Below are 23,464 nucleotides of genomic sequence, written 5' to 3'. Positions count from 1 at the left end.
CGGCCCCTGGGTGAGGCAAGAGCCGGCGGCGCCGCAGCGGGACCTCCTTCCTCCTCGCTCCTGCCTCCCTCAGTGCCTCGCTCGGTGCCTCCCTCAGTGCCTCGCTCGGTGCTCCTGGTGCCTCAGGGCAGCGCGGCGGGAGGTGAGGGGTGCGGGCGGGCTCTGCCGCTTCCTGCTCCTCGCTGTCCCTCACTGTCGCATCTCTCTTTGCAGACTCGGACTCGGCCCCACCCGGCGGATCCCAGAGATGGCGAAGGTGAGGAGAGCGGTGGCCTCGGGCGGACGCGGTCCCTGCCCGGCCGCTCCCGGGACAGCCTCCTTACTTTTACTTCTCACCAATTTCTTTTGGGGCTCCCCTAAACCAACCCCTTCCCAAGCCCGGGCGGACGCGTTCGGGAGGGGGACGGGGATCATGTGAGGGCGCGTCAGGCACAACTTTTTTTTTTTTTTTTTTTTTTTTTTTTTTTTTTTTTTTCCTTCAGTTTCTACTAATTTGTCCAAGTTTTCGGTACCCTGTGTTTATATTGTGCATGGGTGGAGACTCCTTCCACTGAAAGGAAGGAGAAAAAAAATAGCACCGTGGCAGTGCGTACTGGAGGCTCGGGGCCCGTTCCCAGTTTTCCCATAGCGAACATGAATTTTTCTGGGAGCCGTGGAGCTGTCGTGCAGTTCTTCGTTCAGTGATTTTTCCTTTGCAGCCCTTTGGTTGCTGTGGTTTGAACCTGGATGAAGGCAAGGAAAATGGGGAGGACTCCAGCATTTGTTTCTATAGTTGCATCAAATGCTTACCCTCTGAAAAGTAAAATAGGAGTTTAATGGCTTATTTATGGGGTTTGTACCGCTGTAGGAAGTGAAAGCAATCAAGGTCTATTAGGGCTTTCACAAAGGTCAGAGTGTAATTGCACTTAATGAGTGGAGTGATTAGTAGTGTTTTAATACCCTTGTGAATATTTACTCATGTGTGGATATAGTTTTAAAATAAAGAAAGGGCACTTCTTTTAAAGAAAAAAGGTTTTTAATAGTATTTCTCTAAATTCTTGAAGTTGTGTTTTGTTTTGGGTTTTTTCTTTGAGGGACAAAGGAAAATCCCTTCTTTAAACATCAGGCTTGGATTGTAGGATGCATGTTAGGAGAACAGGGCAGGGCACCTAGCCAGAGGGATATTCTTGGACACTTAAGACTTTCATTACAGAATATGTACCATTGCTTACAGGTTTAAGGGTAACTTCATTTTAGTAAAAGCATGGAAATTTACAATATTCTTGTCTCTTCTACAGAGACAAACTTTAATTAACTTCTGAACAGGAATATTTCATTCTTCACTAGTGCAAACCAGTTACTCTTGCCTTCAGGTAGTAAATTTTCTACTGCCTAAGGTGACACTTGGGGATGGTTTTTTAACTGCGGTGGATGGTGGTAGATTGAAGTAATGGAAACAATGAGGGTTTTTATTAGGTAGGCCTTGTTCTCCAGGTTCCACATTCAGAGGGCTGCTTTCCACGTAAGTAGTAGTATTCTTTGCCTGTGCAGTTAGGCAGCCATGAAAGATTGGGAGTGTTAAAGCTTTGTAGCCTGTAACTCATTTTATAAAAATAAAAAAAAGCAAAGCTGAAGAAAAAACTCTATTTCTCATGACAAGCATCTGTTCTAAATGTTGCATCACGAAGTGGCGGTAAGGGTGAAAATGCCCATGAAATTGACAGAAGCTTCTTGTGTGCAACTAAAGCTTCAGAGTTCACCAAGGCACAGCACAGTGCCCTGGAGTCCAGTTTAGCCTAGGTACATCACTGAAGAATAAAACCTTTGAAGAAGGCAAGTTATAGTTGGAGTCTTGGTCACTGAAGTACCTGTCCTTGCCCAGTTCTGTGAAGATTTTTTTTTTCCCTTTGCCCAAAGGCTTGAGGAATTTTGTGTGTTCCCTGTCCAGAAAAGAAAGGTTCATTGATTTTGTAGGAAAACTACAGCATGCTGTGATGTGCTGCACAGGCTGGTCTCTCCCTGCCTGTGTTTATCTGCTTTCTTTGAGGGAGCACTGCTGCCCTAACAAGCTGACCTTTCTCTCCCAGCTGTGTGTGTAGTGGTCTTTGTTACTGCAGAGATGCACAGGGCACCATCTCTTTCTGCTCAGTGAACAGGCTGGGAACTGCTGCCCTGTGTTTGCTGGTTCAGAAATCTGGAGAGAAAGCAGCAAGTGCTGTGGACTGATCTGTTTTGGTCTGATACTCCCAATTTTTTTCCCTGAATAAAACTTCGGAGTATTTTGTGTGTCCAGTTGTAAACTGCCAGGAAAGGATTGTAGCTGCTGGTGAAGGTGTGGCCGCTCTGTGCTATATCTGGAGTTCCTGTTCTGCCAATGTGCACGTGTGGCTTGGAGCACAGCAGTAGTATTGCCAGCTCCATAGTGCTCCAGAGGATTGTCTCACATTCCAGAGTACAAACACCTTCAGAATTGAGCTAAGCAGCCCCCTCTGGCTCTGTTGAGGTTACTCGTGAGGATGGGTGTTGGTTCCTATGTGGCTGCTGCTTGCTCTTCTCCTTCTCTCCCACCCCCTCTCTTCCTTTTTTTTTTCTTTTCCATCCCTCCTCCCTATCTTTGATATCTCCATGGTGTACTGACTCAGAGTTCACCACAGATGTTGTGTAATTATGGTTTTTCTCAAGAGTTTAAATTTAGTGGGGCAGATGTGAATATAGTCCGCTGACCTGAGCTTACTCCTCCTGTTTAGGCAGACAATCTGAAGCGCTGTCAAACTTAGAGAGGTGTTTTGCAGACATGTCTTTGTAGTTCTGCATTTGCATCAGCTCTTTGCCGGTATCCGTCTACTCAATGTCATTTGCATTGTACTGCCCTTGAAATTTTGGTGAGAGTGGCAGGAAATAATTGCATATTTCGTGTGTCATGTTGGTTTTAGAGCACAGTTTGAACTGGCATCTTTGTGTGGCCTTCAATGGCCATGAAGGCTTTCAGGTCAGCAGTGAACACTGTGTTGTGTTTATCTGCAAAATGGTTCTTATGTAAGACGTCTTACAGCAGTCTATCATTTATTCTAGCACGTGACCTTCTGGGCTCTCTTCTGTCTGCTGGAAATAGCATACCTTCTCTCTTTACTGGTAAATATTCTCCATTTCCAATCTTACCACGCTACAGTTTTCCTGTGTCATCTTGTCAACAAGTGGTTGCTTAAAGAAAAAGTCTCATAGCACCTGCTCTGCACTAAATACTGGGTTTTCCAGCAGCAAATTTTTGAGACACTGCTTCTGTTGCTGCAGAGAACAGGGGTGGCTCTTCATCTGTGAAACTGACTGACAAGAAGTTGCTGTACGTGGTACAGAGCCATGGTAGCCGGGAAGGAGTCTCAATCAGTTCAAGTATGGTCTGTTGTTTGCTGATAGGAATGCTTTGTATTTAACAGTGGCTAAACACAGGGCCTTGTGGGTGGAAAATGTTTTGTGTGCTTGGTGAGGAAAATGAAAAGGAACCTTGTTAAGTGGCTATTGTTACTGTTGCCAGGATATGTGGCAGTATTAATTTGTGAAGCTAAATTGTCTCTTGGGAGATGATCGCTTTGAGGTGCTGGTTAGAAACATTTCACCTGATGAGGTTTTATCTTCTTCTGGAAACCTTTGCTAGCATAGAATTGATCAAAAATACCAGCAACTGTGAATTTCCTCATTAGAAGGGGAATAAATTCTAAATTCTAAAACAGTATTATCTCTTGCATTGAAGTCCTTTTTTTGTCTTTTGTTTTTTTACCCCTCTGCCTTTCCTTTTCATGCTATTTTTGTGTTTCTAGAAGCTTCATTGGTCTCATTGGGATGTGTCTGGAGAAAATGAAAGCTGCTGTTTATTTCTAGTGTGTAATCACAAATTTCATTTGCACTACACATGACCTCTTAACAACAATCGCTGTATTGGAGAACGTAGAAAAAAAAAATGTGTGTAGGTTTGGGGTGTTACAATCTTGTGATACGCTTTGTGTTGAGGTTTTGTGTGTTGTACTTCTCTTTATATTTTACTGCTCAGGATAAGGTGTGGCAATTAAGTAAAGGATCACTCCAGATTACAAAAGGATTTATATCAAAGACTATTTGTCTTTTTCATTGATGTGTTTTGGGTGCTACTGGATGGGAAGCTTAGTATTCAAAGAAAAAAGGACTTAGGAGGCTGTTGTGTTATAGTGTATCTGCTTACTTAAACGGCAAGAAATGTTTCTAGTGATAGTAAAGATAAGATATCTTTTTATAGAGGTAAGTAGATAATGAAGTTTGTCTGGTTCATAGCTCCTGTTTCAGATTTGCTGTGACAGCAGGTTTGGTTCAAGCTGTGATAGTGGTTCAGAAGAGGCGCTGCCCTCTCTTTGTGGCCAAAATGTGCTGTGTTTGGGAAGGAGGAGACAGCTCTTCCCTCTATGGACTGAGTATCTTACTCCTGCAGAACTTTCTGCCCTTGACCATTGATTTCACAAATGAGAAATCTGAACTGGAATAACTAAAAGGGCACTTGTGGATAGTGGAGTGTTTTAGATGGATTTGTGGTTGTTAAACATGATGTGTCTGAGTATTCCCTGCTGTACCCCAATTGTCAAGCCACACTGCAGTGCTCTAAAAAGCAGTCAGGTTGAGTAGGGTTCTGATGTGGAAGTTAGGGGATGGCTTGACCCTTTCCCAGTACTGGGCCAACTATTGGGAGTGTCACATCTGCCTACACATGGCTCCTAAAGGCAGGTGCTGCTTGGGTTCTGATGGAGGGTGGTTGTGGCAGGTGGGGAGCCAAAATCCACTGAGTGCTGTGTGCCACACGGGAATGCAAACAGTGCTCAGACATCAAGAAAAGTCTTTTTGACTTCAGCTGCACCAGAAGATCTTTCAGGAACTGTTCAGCAAGCTTAGTGCATGTTCAGGCTTTCTATGCGGTGCTTTGGAAAAGAGTGAAGAAGGATTCCTGTCAGTTAACAAAAATGAGAAGGGTGATGCAGAGAGAGATTTCATCTGGCATTTAGTGTTCACACATACTTTGTAACAGCCACAAAGGAATGTTGGGCTGTTGTCACAAGACTTAGGAATTGTGAAGGAGAATTCCACTTGCTTATAACAAGCAAAGCAAAAGAAAGCTTTAAGATCAATATTGGCTTCCTCTTAGAGTTGTTGACATTGGTCATTTCCAAAGGAGAATTGTGGTACTTCTGTAATGTTAATTATGTTGAGATGATATGGAAATAAATAACTGCACTCTGGTTGGAGTGGTAGTAAGGGAGGAGGAGGGAAAGGTTTTTCAGTCTTGATCCATTTTACCAAATTAAGTTCAGTTTGTAGAAGTGAGTCCCAAATCCTTGAGATTTTTTTTGTGGTAGCTTTTGGAATTAGCTAGGAAGATGACAACTAATACATTTGAAGTACTACCTAAAAAACTTGCTTATAATGGGAAAAGCGGAGTGTTCCAGTGGGATTGTCACGCCTCTGAGTTATGCTGGCTATTGGAAATCATCCCCCAAAGAGAAATTTGTTGTTGCCATTAAACATCGTGATACTTTGTGTTCTGATCTGTCAGAAGATTTGAGAAATGAGCCTGACTCCTGGCTGCTGCTGCTGCAGTGGGAGGCGTGGGGAGTCTCCGGTGGCAGGAGCACACGGGTGCCCCAGAGCAGTTTCTGGTTACTGCTCTTCTCTCCCTGCCCTTCTGGCTGACCTGTCTCTGAGTGCATTGACTGGACACCAAAGCTGAAATTCCAAACTCCAGGGAAGGCCAGATGGCTGTGCTGCCTCTGGAGTAGTCTGGTGCCAGTCTCAGTAGGTGTCTTGGCACTTGCTATCATTCTCTTTCTTGAGAGTGGAAAAATGCCCTGCCTGTACTGATTGCTACGTTTTTACAGCAGTGCTTACAGGAAATGTCCCCTCTTCAGCTGTTGGAAACACCTTCCTGTTCCCCAAACCCAGCTGTTTCCCCTTTTGGCAACTTCTGTAGTTTATGAATTAACTGCTGTGCTGAACACATATAAGTTCTTGAACTATCCTGTTAAAACAAAGGCAAAACTTTTCCATCATGATGATGAATGTAGTTTTGTGTTTGATCCAAAGAGAAATTCCCTCAAGAGCCATGTTCCATGGAAACCTAGTGAAATTATTTTTGTGGTTGGACAAGCTGATCTTTTATCCTTATGTTTGAAGTGTGGGTTTTTTTTTTTTTTTAGCTGTAAGCTAATGTGGCTGAATCACTTTTGTATAAGGAGTTGCTTGTGTCAAAAAAGCAGCACGATGAAAAATTGAAAGCCATTGCAGAGTTCAGTTCACCATTTGCAAGGTGGTGGAAAAAATCAGTGTGATACTTCTTGAAAGTTCCAGTAGGGTTTTCTTGAGGGGAAGTAGTTTTTACTTCCAAGTGTGTCTTTGTGCCATTTGTCTGGCATACATGATTTGTGCAATTAATTTTTCAAATTACTTTAGCAAATGATAAATTCTTAAGTCATTTCCCTGCATTCAGGTTCCAGTGTTGAAGATAACAGTAGTTTGCAGAACTGTTACATAAATATACCCAAATTCAGCTGGTGCACTGCTAAAGAAAAGCACAGTGGTACCTCTGGAGTGAGCTGTGTTTAAACACCCACAGACTGCTCTTTAGCCAGACAATTGCAAGAAAAATGTTCTCAGCTTTTGGATTGTGATTCAAATTTAGCCTGAGCTCCTCTATGGAGAACTGAAAAGTGCAATATTCTATTTAATGGCTTTTTCCCTCCTCCAGTACACGAGAGGCACCGTGACAGCCTTCGCTCCTTTTGATGCCAGAGCTGATGCAGAAGCCCTTCGTAAGGCCATGAAGGGACTGGGTAAGAATAATTTTTATTTTACAGGAAAGAAAGGGCTCTCCCTCCTTTGCAAACATCCTTTCTGATCTATTTTTTTTTGTTTTAGTAAATGAGAGTAGGGCGTGTGTCTACAAGGCATGGAATGACAGCCCCAGGACCGCACTGGTCTGGGCGTGTCCTGGTTGTGACTGCGCAGCTCTCAAGGATGTTTACTTTTGGGTTAGCATAAGAGAAAAAGAAAAGGGGGTTTTCACATTCCCCATTAAGAAATGGATGCTCCACACACTGTTCTGGGGGCACAGAAGTTTTACAGCACAGCAGCTCAACTGTGGACTTACAGGGACAGCTGTGGAGAATTACAGCAGCATGGTAGGAACTCTGCGTGGAAAATCCACTACGGCCCCCTTGGCCTGGAAGTGTGCGAGCACAGTGCAGTTACTGGGACAAGGAGTACGAGCACACAGCGTGAATGCAGACTAAGAAGTGTTCTGTAAACTCACATTGTAGCTTTCTGCCCCAGAACTTCCCTGGGAGAACAAACCCTGATTTGCTGCTTTCTCTGAAGCCACCTGTGGAAGGGAGCAGAAGGAAGGGAAGGAGGGATGTGTGATACACCTCAGCCTGTGGGCAAATTCAGTAGGGCTGGGAAGATGCTGTGCTGGGAGGACTTACCTTGCAAGCTATTGTCTATCAAATGGATAAGAGTTCCATGCTGCTGCCCTCTGGGGTGTCTGGGATTGCTGGACTGAGTTTTGCTGGGAGTTGGTAGTTTGTTGGTGAGCCCAAAGGCAAGGCCTTTCTGTGGAATACAGACTGTGACTAAATGTTATAGCTGGTGCTTGGAGCAGAGTCTGGGTCAGAGCACTGATGGAGAACAAACAACATGTTAAGTCCTCCAGTAATGTTTCTGCACCAAACTTGGTGGCTCAGCTTGGGGTATGGTAACATTTGTTATTTTAAATGCTTCTGCTGTTTGCCAGTAGGCTGTTGTTGTCAAAGCGTCTTTCACTGCCTTTTGCGTTTGGGCCACTGCAGTTTGTTTGTCAGAGTGTGTTTGTAACTCCTTGTTCTTTCTAACTTCAGGGACTGATGAAGGAACTGTGCTGAATATCCTCACCACCAGAAACAATGCTCAGCGTCAAGAAATTGCTTCTGCCTTTAAAACCTTATTTGGCAGGGTAAGAAGAAGAAAAAAAATACTTCTGGAAATGAGCTCGTTCTGGCTTACAATGATTACTCAAAACTATGAGGCACATTTACTATGTTCCCTGTAAAACATTCCTTGCAAGAAGATCTACTTTTGCTTTGGTCTTCCACTCTCCTCTACCTTATCCTAAAAAAAAATCACAATGAGTTTCAGGTTTTCCAAATGCCTGTTTATCCTTTCCTCCTGCCTTATTTGTTTCAGCTGAGGTACTAATTAAAACAAAAAGAGAGGCATCCCTTGGTTTTTTTGCTGTGTCTCTGGGGTCTTTCAGCTTGCAGACTCATGTGCATCCCTGTAAAATGGTTAGTCCTTGTTGATTACAGCACTGTTTGTTCTGCACTAGGATCTTGTGGATGACCTGAAATCAGAACTTACTGGCAAATTTGAAACCTTGATGGTGTCTCTGATGAGACCAGCGTATATTTTTGATGCTCATGCACTGAAGCATGCCATCAAGGTAAGAGGAGGGGAGAATTAATGTGTTCCATTAAATGATTGCTGCTCTTTGGTTAATTTTTTTTCCCTAGGAATGAACTTTGGTTGCCAAGGGGAATGCTAATAGAAGTAGGCTTTAAAATAAAAATTAGCAAAGTTGTGCTAACATCTGCCAATTTCATGGTTTTGCCTGATTTCTTTTTCATCCTATTAATTCAGAGGCAGTTTAGAAACCTACACAGCATAAGAATTGTTCCTTGTGGGTTAAATACGAGTGGATGTGCATTTGCTTTCACATTCTTTTTGCTGTTCCAAGTGCAGTGCTGAACTCCAGTGGGCTCTGGATTTTTGTGCTGTGAGCAGCCTAGGTGTTATAGCTACACAGCTGTATGAAAATTAGTTCAGAGGATTTAATGGAAGTGTGGTGCTCTTTGTTTCTTCTTGACTCCTGTTTAAGCTACAGAGTGTTGTGCCCCTGATGGATTGCAGTGCAAGTCCAAAATTGACAAGCTCATGTAAACTGATGTCCACCAAAATTGAGCTGGTATTGTTTGTAGAATGGAATGTGTTCTAAAATCTGCCTTCAGTAACGCAGAGGGAATAATTGATGTCCCTGTCAGTGTTACCCTTCTAACATTTCTCTTTAGTGAATGCATTTAGTGCCTTTCTGGGCAGGCCAGGTAAACAAACAATTTACAATGTGGACGTGTAGAAATGTCTCTTCCATGTGCTCTTCCCCCCCCCCCCCCGGTCACACCTATCTGATTCATCAGCCCGTGGAATTTCAGGAATTGGATGTCCCTGGATTATTTACAGTATTGATTGAAGTAGAGGACATTGAACTTGACTAGTGTGAGGTAGTGCTTTATGGAATGACACTTCTGTGTAAACTCCCAAGATCCTGGATGAGCAGCTGGTTAATATGTAGGCTTTAGTCAACTGTGCCAGCAAGTGCTCATGCACCTGTGACCCAGCAAATAGTCCCTCAGACAACAGAAACTTCGTTCCTGGAGGTTTTCTGTAACATCTTTATGTGCATTGGGGGAAGGGGAGATGGTACCTGACAAAGAAACTGATAAAGGCCTTGTCGATGAATAAAAAAAAATTGTATTCCCAAGCTCCTCTTATTGATTTAGGAGTCAAGGACTGACAGGGAAATGACAGAACAGATGGGTGTAGGAGGGAAAGTAGAGATAGTGAAACAAGGGTGGTTTTGTTTTAGTCACTTAAAAAAGGTATTAAACCCAAGACCATAGAATTTCAGAAAATGTGTCTGCACAGTATGTCAATACTGGCTGCACTTCAGCTAAGGGGATAACAGTAAAGCAGATGTGATAGCAGGGACTTCAGTGCAAGATAACTCAGCTAAGAGCACTAACTCTGTGCTGAAGGCTGTCCTATCAATTTTCACTGCTGCTACTTGGATCAGAGTGAGTTTAACTGTGCCTGCCTCCCTTGTTGAGTAGGGATGTTCATTAAACCATCTGTATTTTGGAAATGATTGCCTGTAATCTGGCAGACTTGTATTCTGGATAGCTCTGTGTGCAGTTGCATATCTTTGTATGAGTTTAGTATTCAATGTTTTCCTTACAGGAAAAGTTGTAAATAAAAGTAAAAAATGCTTAGTATTGCATTTCAGTGTTGCATTTGTGAAACAACTCCTTTGTATGTGTAAAGAGCAATGGATTATTCCTGCAAACAAAGTAGGCTCAGACTTGTGGAAGCAAGATACTGGCTTGGCTTTTTAAGTTTTATCCTTGTGAAAGTGAAAGAGTGGCTATTGTGCCTGCTGTTATTAAGAACAGCAGAATTGCTGAAACTGTCTGGGTTAGCAATTCTGTGAAGTGTGTTTGCAGTGGAAGATGGGGTTTGTTTGACAGCACAGTTCACAGCAGGGTGCAGATCTGTGCTGGGTGGCTCTGTGTTTATCTGTGTCCTGGCTGGTGACAGACACTATGAATTAGAGCTAAGATGGAAACTTCCTCTCTTCATTCACTTCTCTTGACGTCATTGGCTGTAACAGCAAAGAACTGAGGCACACCTGGCTGTGCTTGGGCATGGAAGGGCCCATCTGAAGCCTGCAGCACTGGGCTTTTATAAATTGTTGAGTTGGTTTTGAAAACAATCAAGACAGAACTGGAAGAAATTCTCATCAAAACCCCCACAGTATACCAGAAAGAAGAAAATATTTTTTATTTGGTCCAAATGTATAAGTTTATGCTTGGTTTTGATTATCAAAGAGAATTCTTGTTTTCCTTTTGTTATTCCATCAACTGATTCCTACTTGCACCCCTGCAGGGAGCAGGAACCAATGAGAAAGTGTTGACTGAAATTCTTGCCTCCAGAACACCTGCGGAAGTGCAGAATATTAAACAGGTTTATCTGCAAGGTAATTTTTTATATAAAATAAGGGTTTCTGTTCAGTTCCCTTAATATGATTTTAGCTCATCTTTCAGGTAAGGTCTGTCTCTGAACTGATGGATGTGTCCAATAAGAGGGAGTTTTTTCTGCTGTGTTGCAAGATTTCATATTGAAAGGAACTAGTATTTGCATTGGAAACTTAAATAGTTTTTATTTCAGGGTTTATGACTGCAGGTTACGGTGTTCTGTGCTTTACAGTAAGAATTCTTTCAAATGCATTTCTTTCTTCCACCCATTATTTTCATTCCTTTGACTGAAAGGCAGTTTTTAGTAACTGGAAACAAGAAAACTAGTATCACATAAAAAACCCAGACCTTATTTTTTTTTTTGCCTTTTGCTCTATGTTCTGTTTAAGTGCACTTGTGTTAAAGCAGGTGCAGCTTTTGGCTGTCTACAGGAGTTGGTGCTTTTACCCTGTGATTGTGGGGTTGTTTTTTAGAGCAGTGTTTTATTCAACAAATGTCTTTGACTTCTATGCAGATTCCTGCCACACAAGTAAGTCTCATGTCTTAACAAATTTTGAGCCCAAAACCAGAGTCTCCAAGGGCAAAATGTATAAGTAGTAGACTTGTCTGGGCTCATGGTTTCTGTACAGTTGAGACTGCCATATTTTAGCATGACTTCATGTCTGTATCCTCTTTAGGTCCATAAGGAGCTAAATCTATACATGTCACCTTGTACTTCAAAATATTTTGAGTAATCTGCTCCTGACATGAGGTGTGAGGTGCTGTATTTTCATCTCTTTTACAGTAGTGTTAGGTTATAAGTGAGAGCAGAATATGTCCTGAGTGTTAGAGATGTTTCTGATAGATGATTTTACAAATTGTGACTCAAGTGAAGTATTTGCTTTTCCTTGCTTTTCCCTCAAATAGCGAGGGAGCCTGTAAGGTGGTGAGTGGGCATTCCTCTTTTGCAGAGTATGAAGCCAACCTGGAGGATAAGATCACAGGAGAGACATCAGGCCACTTCCAGAGGCTGCTGGTGGTGCTCCTGCAGGTCAGTGTCCTGTTGTGTGATGATCCTCACTTCTAGGTGCACTTAACACTTTCTGCTTACTAAGCTGGCTTCTGGATGGGGCCTGGTGCTGGGCAGGATTGGCTCTGGAGCTGAGTCACTTCTGCTGATGTGCAGGGTGAGCCTGGGGCTCTCTTCTGAGTCATTTCCATACCACTGAAGCAAAAAACTTCTGTGATGCCTGTGGGTGCAGCAGGTGCTGCTGCATGGGGTTTTGATGGCAAAATGGCAAGAGAACACTTATTTCATACGGACACGTGCAAGCAAAAGGGAAAAACAAGGTGGTTTTGGAGAAGATGCATTAGGGGGTGACTTCTCACAGTAACTTACAGGCTCAGTATAACACAAGTATTTTTGGACTTACCTTCCAATTCTTCAGTTTAACAACTTCTGAATTTCTTTTTAGGCAAACAGAGATCCTGATGCTGGAGTTGATGAGGCTCTTGTTGAGCAGGATGCTCAGGTGGGTGAACGACTTGGGGTTTGGGCCATTTCTACAAGTTATGTCACAAAGATGGTATACAGCTAGAATTGAAATGTGGAAGAGTGATAGTTCAGGTTCTCTGTGGTTTTTAATATGTTTTCATGTACTTTTTTATGTTCTGGACAAAAGAATTGCCAAAACCTGAAACACCGAGATCAAAGTTTTTGGCACTTGGACATTTCTGTGTAAAGTGTGTCTTGTTTTGTTTATTATTTACTGAGGGGCCTGAATGAAACAGTGAGAGAGAGTGTTATTGCTGAAGCTTGGTGGTGCTGAGGGACCCACTGCTGGAAAATGCAGATGTTAACAGGTCATTCCTTAATATCTGACTTCTCTCTGAATTTAATCCCTTGTCCATGACTGCTCCCTAGACCTGTGCTCTGGGTGGAAGGGAATGCCAGCAGTTAATTGGTGTCCTTGCCAGTCTCTTGCTGGGTGCCATTTGCTTTGTTGTAATGATGGTCAGTATTTCAGCAGTTTGATTACCACTCATTTAATACATGTTTCTTCTTAGTTATTTCAGATAACTCTGCATAAGATGTTTCTCTCATAAATTGTCTGTTGAGATTAAAGAAATACAGGGATTGTTCAAGGTGACATGGAGTAAACATGGAATATCAGATCAAGGAAACATTCTCCTGATAGCACAGCAAGATGGAGAGACAGACTGGCAGAATATATTTTACTGGCACAGGCCTATCCTTTGTCACTTAAATTTAGAAAGTATTGTTGTTCTACTGTTGAAGTTAATTTCCTGGGACAATTCCAGCTGGAAAATTAGAGAGGCAAACATTTGAATCATGAACTAGACTGTTCCATGAAATTTTCAGTCTTGCTTTTAGCTGGGCCTGTGTAATTGAGGAATCCCATGAAGTACAGACCCTGGTAGGTAGATTGATTCCTTTTGGCCCCTTTAATTGTGTTTAAATGAGCAGCTAAATTGAGGAGGCACCAAACCCAGCTGTTGAAAAGGTCCTGGTTTTCTAAATAGTCTCTGTGGTTTGCTGCATATATTTAGCTTGAGCTGGGACCTTGAGTCAATGGACTTTCCATTCAAGAGATTCAGTCATTTTCTAATTGCTCTTGCCTGGTACAGATGGTCAGAACTGAGGTACATGACTGGGCAAATGTAGGAGGATTTTTGGCTTCCCAACGTTTTTCTCGAATCATATGATATTCTGGAAAGGACTTGATACATTAGAAGGCAAACTTTTTGCTCAGTGGTGATTTTAAAATTTTTTGTGTATATGATTACTAAATATTAATTCAAAGTAATTGTGAGACTTTTCTGAGAATGCCTGAAGGCATTCTTTTGGAAACTTTTTGGAAAAGATTTTGTGAATATCGTTTTTTTAAAGTTGTGCAGTTGAGGTATATTTTATGTATTGCCCAGTGGCAGGGCAGGCAAAAACTTAAAGCTGGCATAAAGTGCTATTTACAACTTCTAGTATCTCTAAATAAATTCTTTGCTGGTATTTCTAAATGTTGGACTGGGACTTGTCATTTGTTACTGGATGGAGACTGCTGCTATTCATTTGGAGGGCTTAGCATATATTATTTGTACTAAATATCCTTGCAGTGAGTTCCTTGATAGCTTTTTCCTCTGCACCTTCTTTTACTCTGTACCATTAATATTAAAAAGAGCATATATACTACAATATGTACAACCTTTCTCCTTAGAGTGTTTAGCACACAATTTGGAAAAAGGCAAAGTTTTCCGACCGGCAGGAAAAAGAACTTGTTTTGTTTTCCAAATCTCTTTTTCCTTCTCATTTTCTCCCTTCTCTTGCTCATCCCAACTTTTTGAAGTACTTTGCTTTCCTGGTGCTGAAAATGCACCCAGGTCTTTGTCTGCATCAAAGACAGACTTGCTTGAAAAAGCTGTGAATGTGCTAAAACAGTGATTAAAATGTGGTTTCAAACAACTAACAATTTATCAGCCCACAAATCCTGCTTCTGAGAGCTTCTAGATCCATCTTCCCCTCCTCCCTGGAAAACTTCCTCCTGGGCCAAGCTGACGTGGTTGTGCTGTTGTAGAGCTGTCATGTAACAAAGTTTTGCTACTCTGATTTGGAAAAGGGAAGGGAAAAAAGGGCAGAAAAGGCAGTATTGTGAATAGATTTTATTTGCTGTATTATCACGGCTTCAGAAAACTCCAGGCTTATGAAAAGGACTACGCACAGTCAGTTTCAGGGCCCAAAGATGCATTACTCATGGAAATGCCGTCACACTCAATTGTGGGATATGCCCAGCCACTGCCCTGGAGGGATGTCTGCTGAGATAAGAGATTTCGCAATTTTCGTTTATTTCTAAGATGAGTTCAGTACTTGGCAATTTTTTGGTTTTTTTCCCTCCAGCTGTAGCTTGTTAGTAAATTTAATGCTCCTTAGAGTGAGACAAGCAGAGCTTTTCAACAGGATGCAAAACAAATGCTGATGTTTTCATCTCTTGCATTCATAACAGGTTTTGTTCAGAGCTGGGGAGCTGAAATGGGGAACAGATGAAGAAAAGTTCATCACCATCTTGGGAACCCGCAGTGTTTCCCACTTAAGAAGGGGTAGGTAGTGTGGTTAATGAGGGCCTAAAAGCTTCTGCCTGAAATCCAGCCTGGAAAACCTCAGCCCATTTTGAGGTGCATACTTTGAGCTGCTAATAGAGAGACAATCCCTTTTTCCCTGACTCTTTGCCCATCCATAAGTCTCTTTTACCAAGCTGTTTAGGCCACTGGGAATAATGCATGGGGCTGTTGCTTCCAGGTGCAGGGAGGGGTTGAACAGTGGGCATCTGATGGGAAATTGGTGCTCAGAATAGGACAGTGAGTAGCCAGTAGCACCTGAACTGTGGATAATGACACACAGGTGGCATTGTCCTGAGCTGAGGGGGGGACTGGCAGGAATGTGGGCTGTTCACTGACCAAGTACACTTTGTTTTGCAGTGTTTGACAAGTACATGACCATTTCTGGCTTCCAGATTGAAGAGACCATTGACCGGGAAACCTCTGGTGATTTGGAGAAGCTGCTTCTGGCAGTGGGTAATTAAGGCTTAACATCTAGAACTGGCTGCCTTTGCTTACTCACAGGCCTCCTTAAATTGCAGTTGTCACAGACACTGGCATGAAAACAGGGTTCCTTTAGGAAGGTAATCACCTGGGATCTATTTTTATATCTAGAGAAGAGGTGGTGAACTGCTTCTGTTGGGTCATGTGCACCTCTGCCAGAGGTGAGACCGAACTCTGCCTTCACCTGTATTCCTGGCAGTTCATCCAGGACTGTTTTAGAGTTTGACTAATAAAGTCTTTCTGCTATTCAAAGTAAATGGTTTGTTCTAAATCCCAGAACCCACAGAGTTGTAGCAGAGGAACAGACCAGGTGACAGCCCTGGAGAAAATGACCCAGTGACACACACCTTGTCTTGGCAATCAAAGATTGCCCTGTATTTAATAGCTGTCAATAATTCAATCATTTGCCTTTTTTCAGTGAAATGCATCCGAAGTGTGCCTGCCTATTTTGCTGAGACCCTGTATTATTCCATGAAGGTATGTAATTGTTTTCCTTGTGTCAGTTTCCATCTCCTCTGGCTACAATTCCTCTCCATTAGCTTGTTCTTAGTTTCTTCTCCCACTGTAAATGCTCACAGGTTACTGTATCACTAAGTATCTGCAAAAGGTTCAGGGAACGAAGGTCTGGGAGAGGATGCAAACAATTCATAAGGTTTCCTTGGAGTTCTCTGTAGGTTTGTCAGAACACAGGTCTTTTAGTCTCATCAGATATTTTTTGACTTGATGTTGCTACACTGGAACATGTCTGGCAAGATCCACTGAGCACTTTCAGCCGCATAGACTCCAGTGTCTTTAGGTGCTGGATGTACTGAGGAAGGAAAGAACTGTAAATTGTGCAAATTTTAGTGCTGTTTGATTTGGGTGTGAGTATTCACAGACCAAGGGCATTAGGTAGCTTTGAAACACATTTTGGTTACTATCCATCCTGTTTTGAGAAGCAGAAGAAACTCAGCAGAGAAAAGGCAAGGCTTAAACAGCTGCAAAAAATTGTGCAAGGGAATTGCATTATGCAGTGCATCCATGTTTCTGTTGGCTTCACCTTCTCTTGGATGGGAACAGATAAGCAGGCAAAACTGTAGTTTTTAACTCCCAGTGGGTAATATTAATTAAACCAGAGGTAGGTAGTCTGTTGTTTTCAGGCAAGTTATCAGCTTCCCTGAAGAATTCCTCCCTTCCCTTGCTGGAAAGCCTTGAAGTATGTTTGTTGCCATCATTCTAAAGCTTCCAAGGTGACAGCTTGAGAATTAGAGATGGAACACAAAATGATAGCTTAATTTTTAAAAGTCCTTTACTGCTTTTATAGATAACAATGTAGAATAAGGCTAAGGTGAAAAAACAAAATATTGTACCAGTAGGTTGAGCTGTCTGAGGAGGATTACTTTTTTCTTATTTATTAATTCTTATTTTTTTAAGAATGCAGTTTTCCTGTAGGCTTTAGATTCTTACACACTTCTATTATGAGGAGCCTGACCAATGTCTGCTGGTGAGATCCCCAAATTTTTTTTTTAGAATATAAATAAAAAATCATTAAACACTTCAGATAAGAAAGCTTTTTGTCAATTATTATTTTGACAGAGGAGTTTGTACTTCTAATTTATCAGTTTGGCATGACAAGGTTCTGCACTGAGCAGAGTTTGCTTTCATGATTAGGTGGAGCAGAGCTTGGCTTTTATTCCTCAGAAACCACCGGACTCATGGCATAACTTTTGAGCAGCTTTAGGGCATTTTTAGGTGTAAACCAAGAATATTGCACCCAGAAGGATTGAGTGACCCTGGACGTTAGGCTGAAGATGATCGTGGGGGCTCTGCCAAGTCCTTCCCTGAGGTGCATCCGCAGGTCAGCACGTGAAAGTTTGTATGGCTTCAGCTTGTGTGGAGTCTGCCTTGTCTGGGCACAGGGGTCAGGGCCTTGGTCTGCTCAGGAACATGAAATGTTTCAAGCATTAAAGATGACGGAGTGGGGCATGTTTGTGTGGTTGGAAAAGGTTTGTGAAGTTTGCCCTCATAATAAACAGCTGGAGAGTTCATGGAATGAGTTGCTCTGCCTGTGTCTTGCTGTATGATGTTCCTTTGTACTGGTCACTGCTAGGATTGAGGTATCCAGTTCCAGAACTGACTACAGTTCTGCAGCCTCAGAGTACACTTCAAGGGGGATTTACATGTGATTCTGATTGTGGTGATAAGCAGCTATACTGCTGGGTAAGCTTGGAACTGGATTGTTTTAAATTTATATGGGCATTCACAGTTGAAGCCTGAGATGAAATGGGAAATAAGAGGTCTGAGCATATGGCACCTGATAGTAGGCATGGTCAGCCCTCTGTTCTCCACATTTCAGTGTGAATGTCTTGTGATACTGTCCTGAATATTCTGTTTCGGAGCTGAACTGTAATGCAGGAGTGTTTTGAGATGCCACTTGTTGCTTTCATGTTCTACCATGGTTGTTTGTATTTCATGTTTTGTTGTAGCATCTGTCCAGAAAAAGCTCATATTTTAATGTGATTTGATCTTTCCTCCTTAGGGGGCTGGTACTGATGATGACACCCTGATCAGAGTCATGGTTTCAAGAAGTGAAATTGATCTGTTGGATATTAGACGAGAATTCAGAAAGAATTTTGCTAAATCGTTGTATCAAATGATTCAGGTAAAATACTGTTCTGTTCTCAGGGAACATAGGGGTGACTGAGATGTCACTGTTTTCACTGCTTTTTTTTTTGGGAGAGAGTGGATGTGACACTGTGCTCTGAGATTGATAGTGGCTTGTCTTCAGTTTTGACATTGCATTGTTTAAGTGGGGGACACTTCCTAAGCAAAGCTCAGGGTTTCCTTCCAGTGTTCACCAGGGGAGATGATGTGGTTTTCTGAAATTGCAATTACTCATACACCATTTTAAGCTACTGCATCATTTCCTTGTTCTTGTCTGAGTTCCTTATTGTCCGGTGCTTCAGAGAGGGTGCAGGCTCCAGAATAATAAAACTGGGGTTGGGAGTCTGAATTATCATCAGGTTGAAATTTACATCTTGGGTTATGGTGTGGAACCCTTTGCAGCATTTCCAAGTGGAACGGATTTCACTGTGGAACCAGTCTGAGTCATAATTTCTTTTGAGTGGATGGGAAGGAGCCAGCAAGGAATCCAGAGACAGCTGTTGCTGCAAAGTTAAGCCAAAAGGCTTTTTTTTTTTTCTTGAATTTTTTTTTTCTTGTTTTGTTTTGAAATGCTACTTTTTATGATTTTCTATTGTCATTCCTGACATTATGCTCCCTTAACTAGGCTGGGTGGAGTTGCTTTTTGGCACTGCCTGTCAGGCCCGTACAACTGATCTATGGATTTTGTATCAAAGCTTCCCGCTGATTACAGGGAGCAGGGCCGGCACCTTTCTAGGCAGTGGCAGGTGCACTTTGCTCATTTATAGGGTGTTGCTTTTGGTGTTGCTTTGGGCTTCTCCTTTGGACTTTCCCCCTGCAGACAAATGCATCAAATGTGCAACGGGCAGCTCTGTTTTCTAGTAAAGCTTTTGGAGGTTTTTTGTCTCTGGCAGTCTGTCTGTATAAATATAACTCTCATAGGAGAGGCAGAGAATTTCCTTGCATCATTCCTGAGTGGCGAGTCATCCGAGTGGATTTCCTGTGGGTGGGATGAACAAGTAATGTGCTGGGGCCCTCCTTGGCAGCTGCTCTGGTGACTCACGCTGCTGCTCTGCTGTGTTAACAGAAAGACACGTCCGGGGACTACAGGAAAGCGCTGCTGCTCCTCTGTGGCGGAGACGATGACTGATGGGGAAGGGACACACAGCGTTTGTTGTGCTCCAGCTTTGCAGCCCTTCATTAGCATGTCTGCCTGAGGTCTTATGCTTTAATGCTTTGTGGCTGCTTGAATTTATACTAGGATTGCACTTAGTAAAAATGAGCGCGTTGTTATCCCTCCTCTTCTGACATCCCAACTTCCAGGAATTTCAAGTGCCTTCTGTGATCTGAGAGAGTCACCTTTGTGGAAAGTGGGTGCTGAGCACAGAACCCAGTTCTTTACAGGTGTTTTGCTGAAATAGGAAAATATAATCATGTATTTCACAATAAATTGAAGATTATCCTTTTTTGCTTTTATTCCTTACATTTCCACTGAATGTTAAGCTAGTTCTAACATGGCAAGCAAACAAATCCTTTGTATGTAATATTTTAATGAACTTGCTGAATATATTACAAGCAATCATTGGAAATCTAAAGGACCAATAAATTTTTTCCCCTCTCATCACAGTTGTACATGGTTTTTAATCTAATTCAATGGGTTTTAATCTATTTTCCCTTTGATATGATTCCACTGCCTCCGACTGTTGGTCTGTATTTCCTCCCATTATTGAAGTGTTTAAGTATCTGTGGTGTTTTGCAGCTCTCCATCTTCATGTCTAGCCTAGGATATGGGTGTTGTGGTGATGCTGCTGTTCAGTATAGTTGGAAAACCAAAGTATTGGTGCTTGCTGGGCATTGCATTTTCGTTTTGTACTGCTTTGTCTTTTTCTTCCCCTCTAAAGCCTGGGGCAAGGAAGGAAGGAGAGTTGCTGTGCAGGGCCAAAGTAGAGCAGAGACATGCTGCACTCTAGGGCCAGTCAAGGGTGTCTGACGTGGAAGCAGGTGAAGAAGAGATGGAAAGACAGGGATCTGTTCTTCAGGGATCTTGGGAGAAAAGATGGTTGCAGCATCCCTCCCCTCAGGTTAGGAGGGAGCAGAGCACAGGGTGAGAGAAGCACCAGCCTGTTTCATGGGCTGCCTTAAATTCTCTGCTTTAATTCAGTATTTATGACTGGCTCTGAAAATTAAATTAATGTGTGTGAAGGAGAATAAAGAGGCTTCTCTTCCATGCCTTGTAAGGTCTGAACACCATGGTTCTGAACTTGGCTTATCAGTCAGTCACATACATCAGCGGCAGAAACTGCAGATTTTAATAGTCCTCCTGGAACTGATTCTTCACAGGTTATTAGGAGCTTTAAAACTTTCATATTGAATAAATGTGACATTTGAATTTTTTCATTATAATTCTGAATTAGTACTGTCATGATCTCTAGCTGCTGAGTGTTTTGTTTTCAGTGTAAAATATGCAGAAGAAAAAACTATATTGTGTTCATAGTTTGTTTTCTTCCTTTTCCTGAAATGGTTTGTCAGTTTTGCTTTTTGTGGAGCTTTTAAAAATGTGTTAGCAAGGACTGTTCATTTACAGCTACTCATTCTGGAATGACATGGCCAGCTGCATACACTGCAAACTTGGCATGACCACTGGCCTGGAAATATCTTGGGATAACAGGAGGTTTCGGGGGCTTTTTCTGGTTTTGGTTTTTATCTTTATAAGCGATTTAATATTTGCCAAGGCAAAATCATGCACAAAAATCTTTAAGGCACTGCTTTCTACTGCTTTAGAGATTAGACACTATATTTAATTTTTCAGCTTTCTTTAGAAAGCTTTCAGTTTCTTTAGAATTCTGAGGAAAGTACCATCTGATTTTCATGATCTGTTTTCAGTTCTTTGGTAGATTTTTGGTTGACATGTGAAGCTATTCCAGTAGAGTCTGACCCTTGTCACAAGCCTGATGTTTGTGAGTGAAATAGAATGATCTAAATTAGTGCCAGAATTTGTAAGTAATGACTCTGACCAGGAGTTGTTAGGGGTCAGTATAGTATCAGTCATCTACGGAAAGTTTTAAGATGCAAATGGGCAGAAGTGTTTGAATTTCCCTACTGAAGTAATTGAACAGAGAAAACAAAGTCTGAGAACCTTTCTTACTTTAAGAAGTTCATAGAATTGCAATATTTCTAGTATTTACTGTATGACATCCCTTTAGAAATACAAAATTCGGAATCTTCAGTACAGTGCATTCCTAAGAGAGCTTTAAATTACAGCTGCCAATGAATTTAATAACTTCATCTGTGGCAGTAGTTAATCATTAGTGTGTTTGGTTTTTTCTCTCCTCCTTCTGATTTTGAGTCATGAAAGTTTGTGTTCTGTTCATTTTCAATTCAATTCAGAAGTGCTTAGAAATCCTATCAGTCTCTTTGCAAAGTCAGTCTGCAAAGATCTGAGCATGAGCACTAAAATCAGCCCTCTTTACCTGTGAAGAATATGTTTTAAAGCAACCTTCAGTAACTACAATACTGTTGGTTTTCACTGAAGAGCTACTGTCCCTCTTGCTTTGTTTCTCTTCCCCCCCACAGGAAAGTGTTTTAGGGGTTCCTATTTTACTAATAGAAGTATGATAATCTTCATCATAATGAATTTGTCTTTGCAGCATTGTACTGATGGGGGGAAAAAAAGATTACTAGCTTCTTTACATGATTTCTCTCAATTTTGATATTGAAGCATATAAAGTTATGATTTTGCTTGATTTAGATTCATGGTAAGTGCTATTCATATTGTTTCTTTTTCCCATTTCAACTCCCTGACAGTTGGAATTGCTCTGGGCATCCAATTACTCAAATTCATGCTGGAAGCAGTAATTTATGAACAAAGCAAGGTTATGCATGAAAAGCCTAAGCAATAACTCTTCTTTTTGGTTCAGTGTAGAATATATCTAGGAGTTGGAGAACTGGTGAGTCATTACAATGAGGAGTGGTGGGTCACAGCTTTTGTGTTCTGTGGGTATTTCTGGTGTCTTCTGGAAATGCCACTTGATAGCTTGCCTGGAATAGGTACGTGGAGTGTGACTAAACAGCACTTTGTAGGTAACAGAATTCTGTCAATTCTGTAACTCACCTGTCCAGTATCTGTAGTTCATCTTGACATTGTATTTCTGACTTGAAAATGAAAAGGCTTCAACTCTTTGTCTCAGAAAAGCTTTTATCATGTGCTTATTTTGCCCCTGTTCAACAAAGCATCTGCAGAAACATTGAAACCTCATGGAGTAGCTGCAGATAAACCACACAAGGCTTTTTCTAGCTGTGCCTTCAAGAAGTGTTGCTCTATTCACCAAAAAGTTAAGTGGAAAGCCTTGTTTCCTTTTCTAGTGCCTGTAGTTTAGCTCCAGTTCCTCTGGGTGTTGATGGAGTGAGTTGAATTCGTTTCCTGAATGGGACAGGAGTGTCATTTTCTCCAGGCCTGTGCCATTTGCCGCGTGGGCAGGGGATGGTGCTGTTGTTCCAAGTAATCTCATGCAGGCCGTGGTTGTACTCAAATTCTTCCATTCTCTCTTGAATCACTTCCTTAATTTTTTTTTTGTCCCTTTTCCAGATTGCTTTATCAGATTTCCTTGACCTAAAGCATGAGTCAGACAACGGAATTTTTTGTTATATTTTCAGAATCTTTTAATGTAATCTTGTGTCCTCTATGGAATGAGAGAACAGTGAACAAAATACTTCATTGGAAATAGAAGCTGGGTTTATACACATGACATTTTTATTAATGTTAAGCATTTAGCTGCTGCAGTCTGAGCATAGACAACATCCACTCTTCCTAGTCACAGTTATGGGAAATGAGAAAATACGTTTTTGTTCAGCTCATGTGTTTACAGGTGGGGAGTTTAGTGGAACAGGTTTTGCTGTGCAGTATTATTTGATGTACAGAGATTTCTGACCTGCAGTCCCTGAATTACTGCCATGGCTTAGTAAGCCTGGGGTGTTATTTCATATTATTCAAGCACCAGCATAATTGGCCTGCACTCTCCAAAGAAACTGAAAGGCTGTGGAGGATCTGATATTTAATAAAGTAACTATAATTAGCAGGAAAAACTTGTGGAGTGGAAAGGACAGGAAAGATGATGTTTTGAAATTTTTTATTTTACTTTTAAACAGTTGTGGCAACAGAGGTGGCATTTGTAGGATGTCATGACAAACTTAGAGCAGGAGAGGGGAAGGATGTTTTAAGATACAAACTAATCTGGTCTGCTACCACAAGAAAAAATGGCCGAAGTAATTTTCTATTGATACGTGTGGGAAATGGGCTCATAAATCCTCCGGGATCTCTAGAGCATACGCAGATAGAATTTCATCCACAGAATAATCTGATAGCTTTAACTTTTTGGCTACTTCTAGCCTTGATTTTTATAGGTAGCAGAATGGTAGAACAAAAG

General features: G+C 41.8%; 1 protein-coding gene across 1 annotated transcript; it reads left to right on the top strand.

Annotated features, from left to right (window-relative positions):
- The first annotated feature begins 20 nt into the window (after nt 1-20).
- On the top strand, nt 21-19,662 carry ANXA5 (annexin A5). The gene is made up of 13 exons (XM_082281764.1): nt 21-142; nt 214-256; nt 6,737-6,821; nt 7,884-7,978; nt 8,351-8,464; nt 10,741-10,831; nt 11,780-11,859; nt 12,284-12,340; nt 14,825-14,918; nt 15,297-15,392; nt 15,838-15,896; nt 17,938-18,060; nt 19,129-19,662. Exons 2-13 carry the CDS (start codon nt 248-250, stop codon nt 19,189-19,191), a joined length of 966 nt encoding a protein of 321 aa, XP_082137890.1. The 5' UTR covers nt 21-142; nt 214-247; the 3' UTR covers nt 19,192-19,662.
- Nucleotides 19,663-23,464: the final 3,802 nt, after the last annotated feature.

This window comes from Coloeus monedula, assembly GCF_965178545.1.
Source record: "Coloeus monedula genome assembly, chromosome: 5".
Lineage (NCBI taxonomy): Eukaryota > Metazoa > Chordata > Aves > Passeriformes > Corvidae > Coloeus > Coloeus monedula.
The sequence above is the reverse complement of the archived record's forward strand: the minus strand, read 5'-3'. Positions and strand labels throughout refer to the sequence as shown.

What these genes read in the sequence shown, in the direction of transcription:
- ANXA5 (XM_082281764.1), top strand. An exon ending in TTAAAACCTTATTTGGCAGG is followed by an intron (nt 7,979 to 8,350) that starts GTAAGAAGAAGA and finishes GTTCTGCACTAG; the next exon opens with GATCTTGTGGATGACCTGAA. An exon ending in GAAGCTGCTTCTGGCAGTGG is followed by an intron (nt 15,393 to 15,837) that starts GTAATTAAGGCT and finishes GCCTTTTTTCAG; the next exon opens with TGAAATGCATCCGAAGTGTG.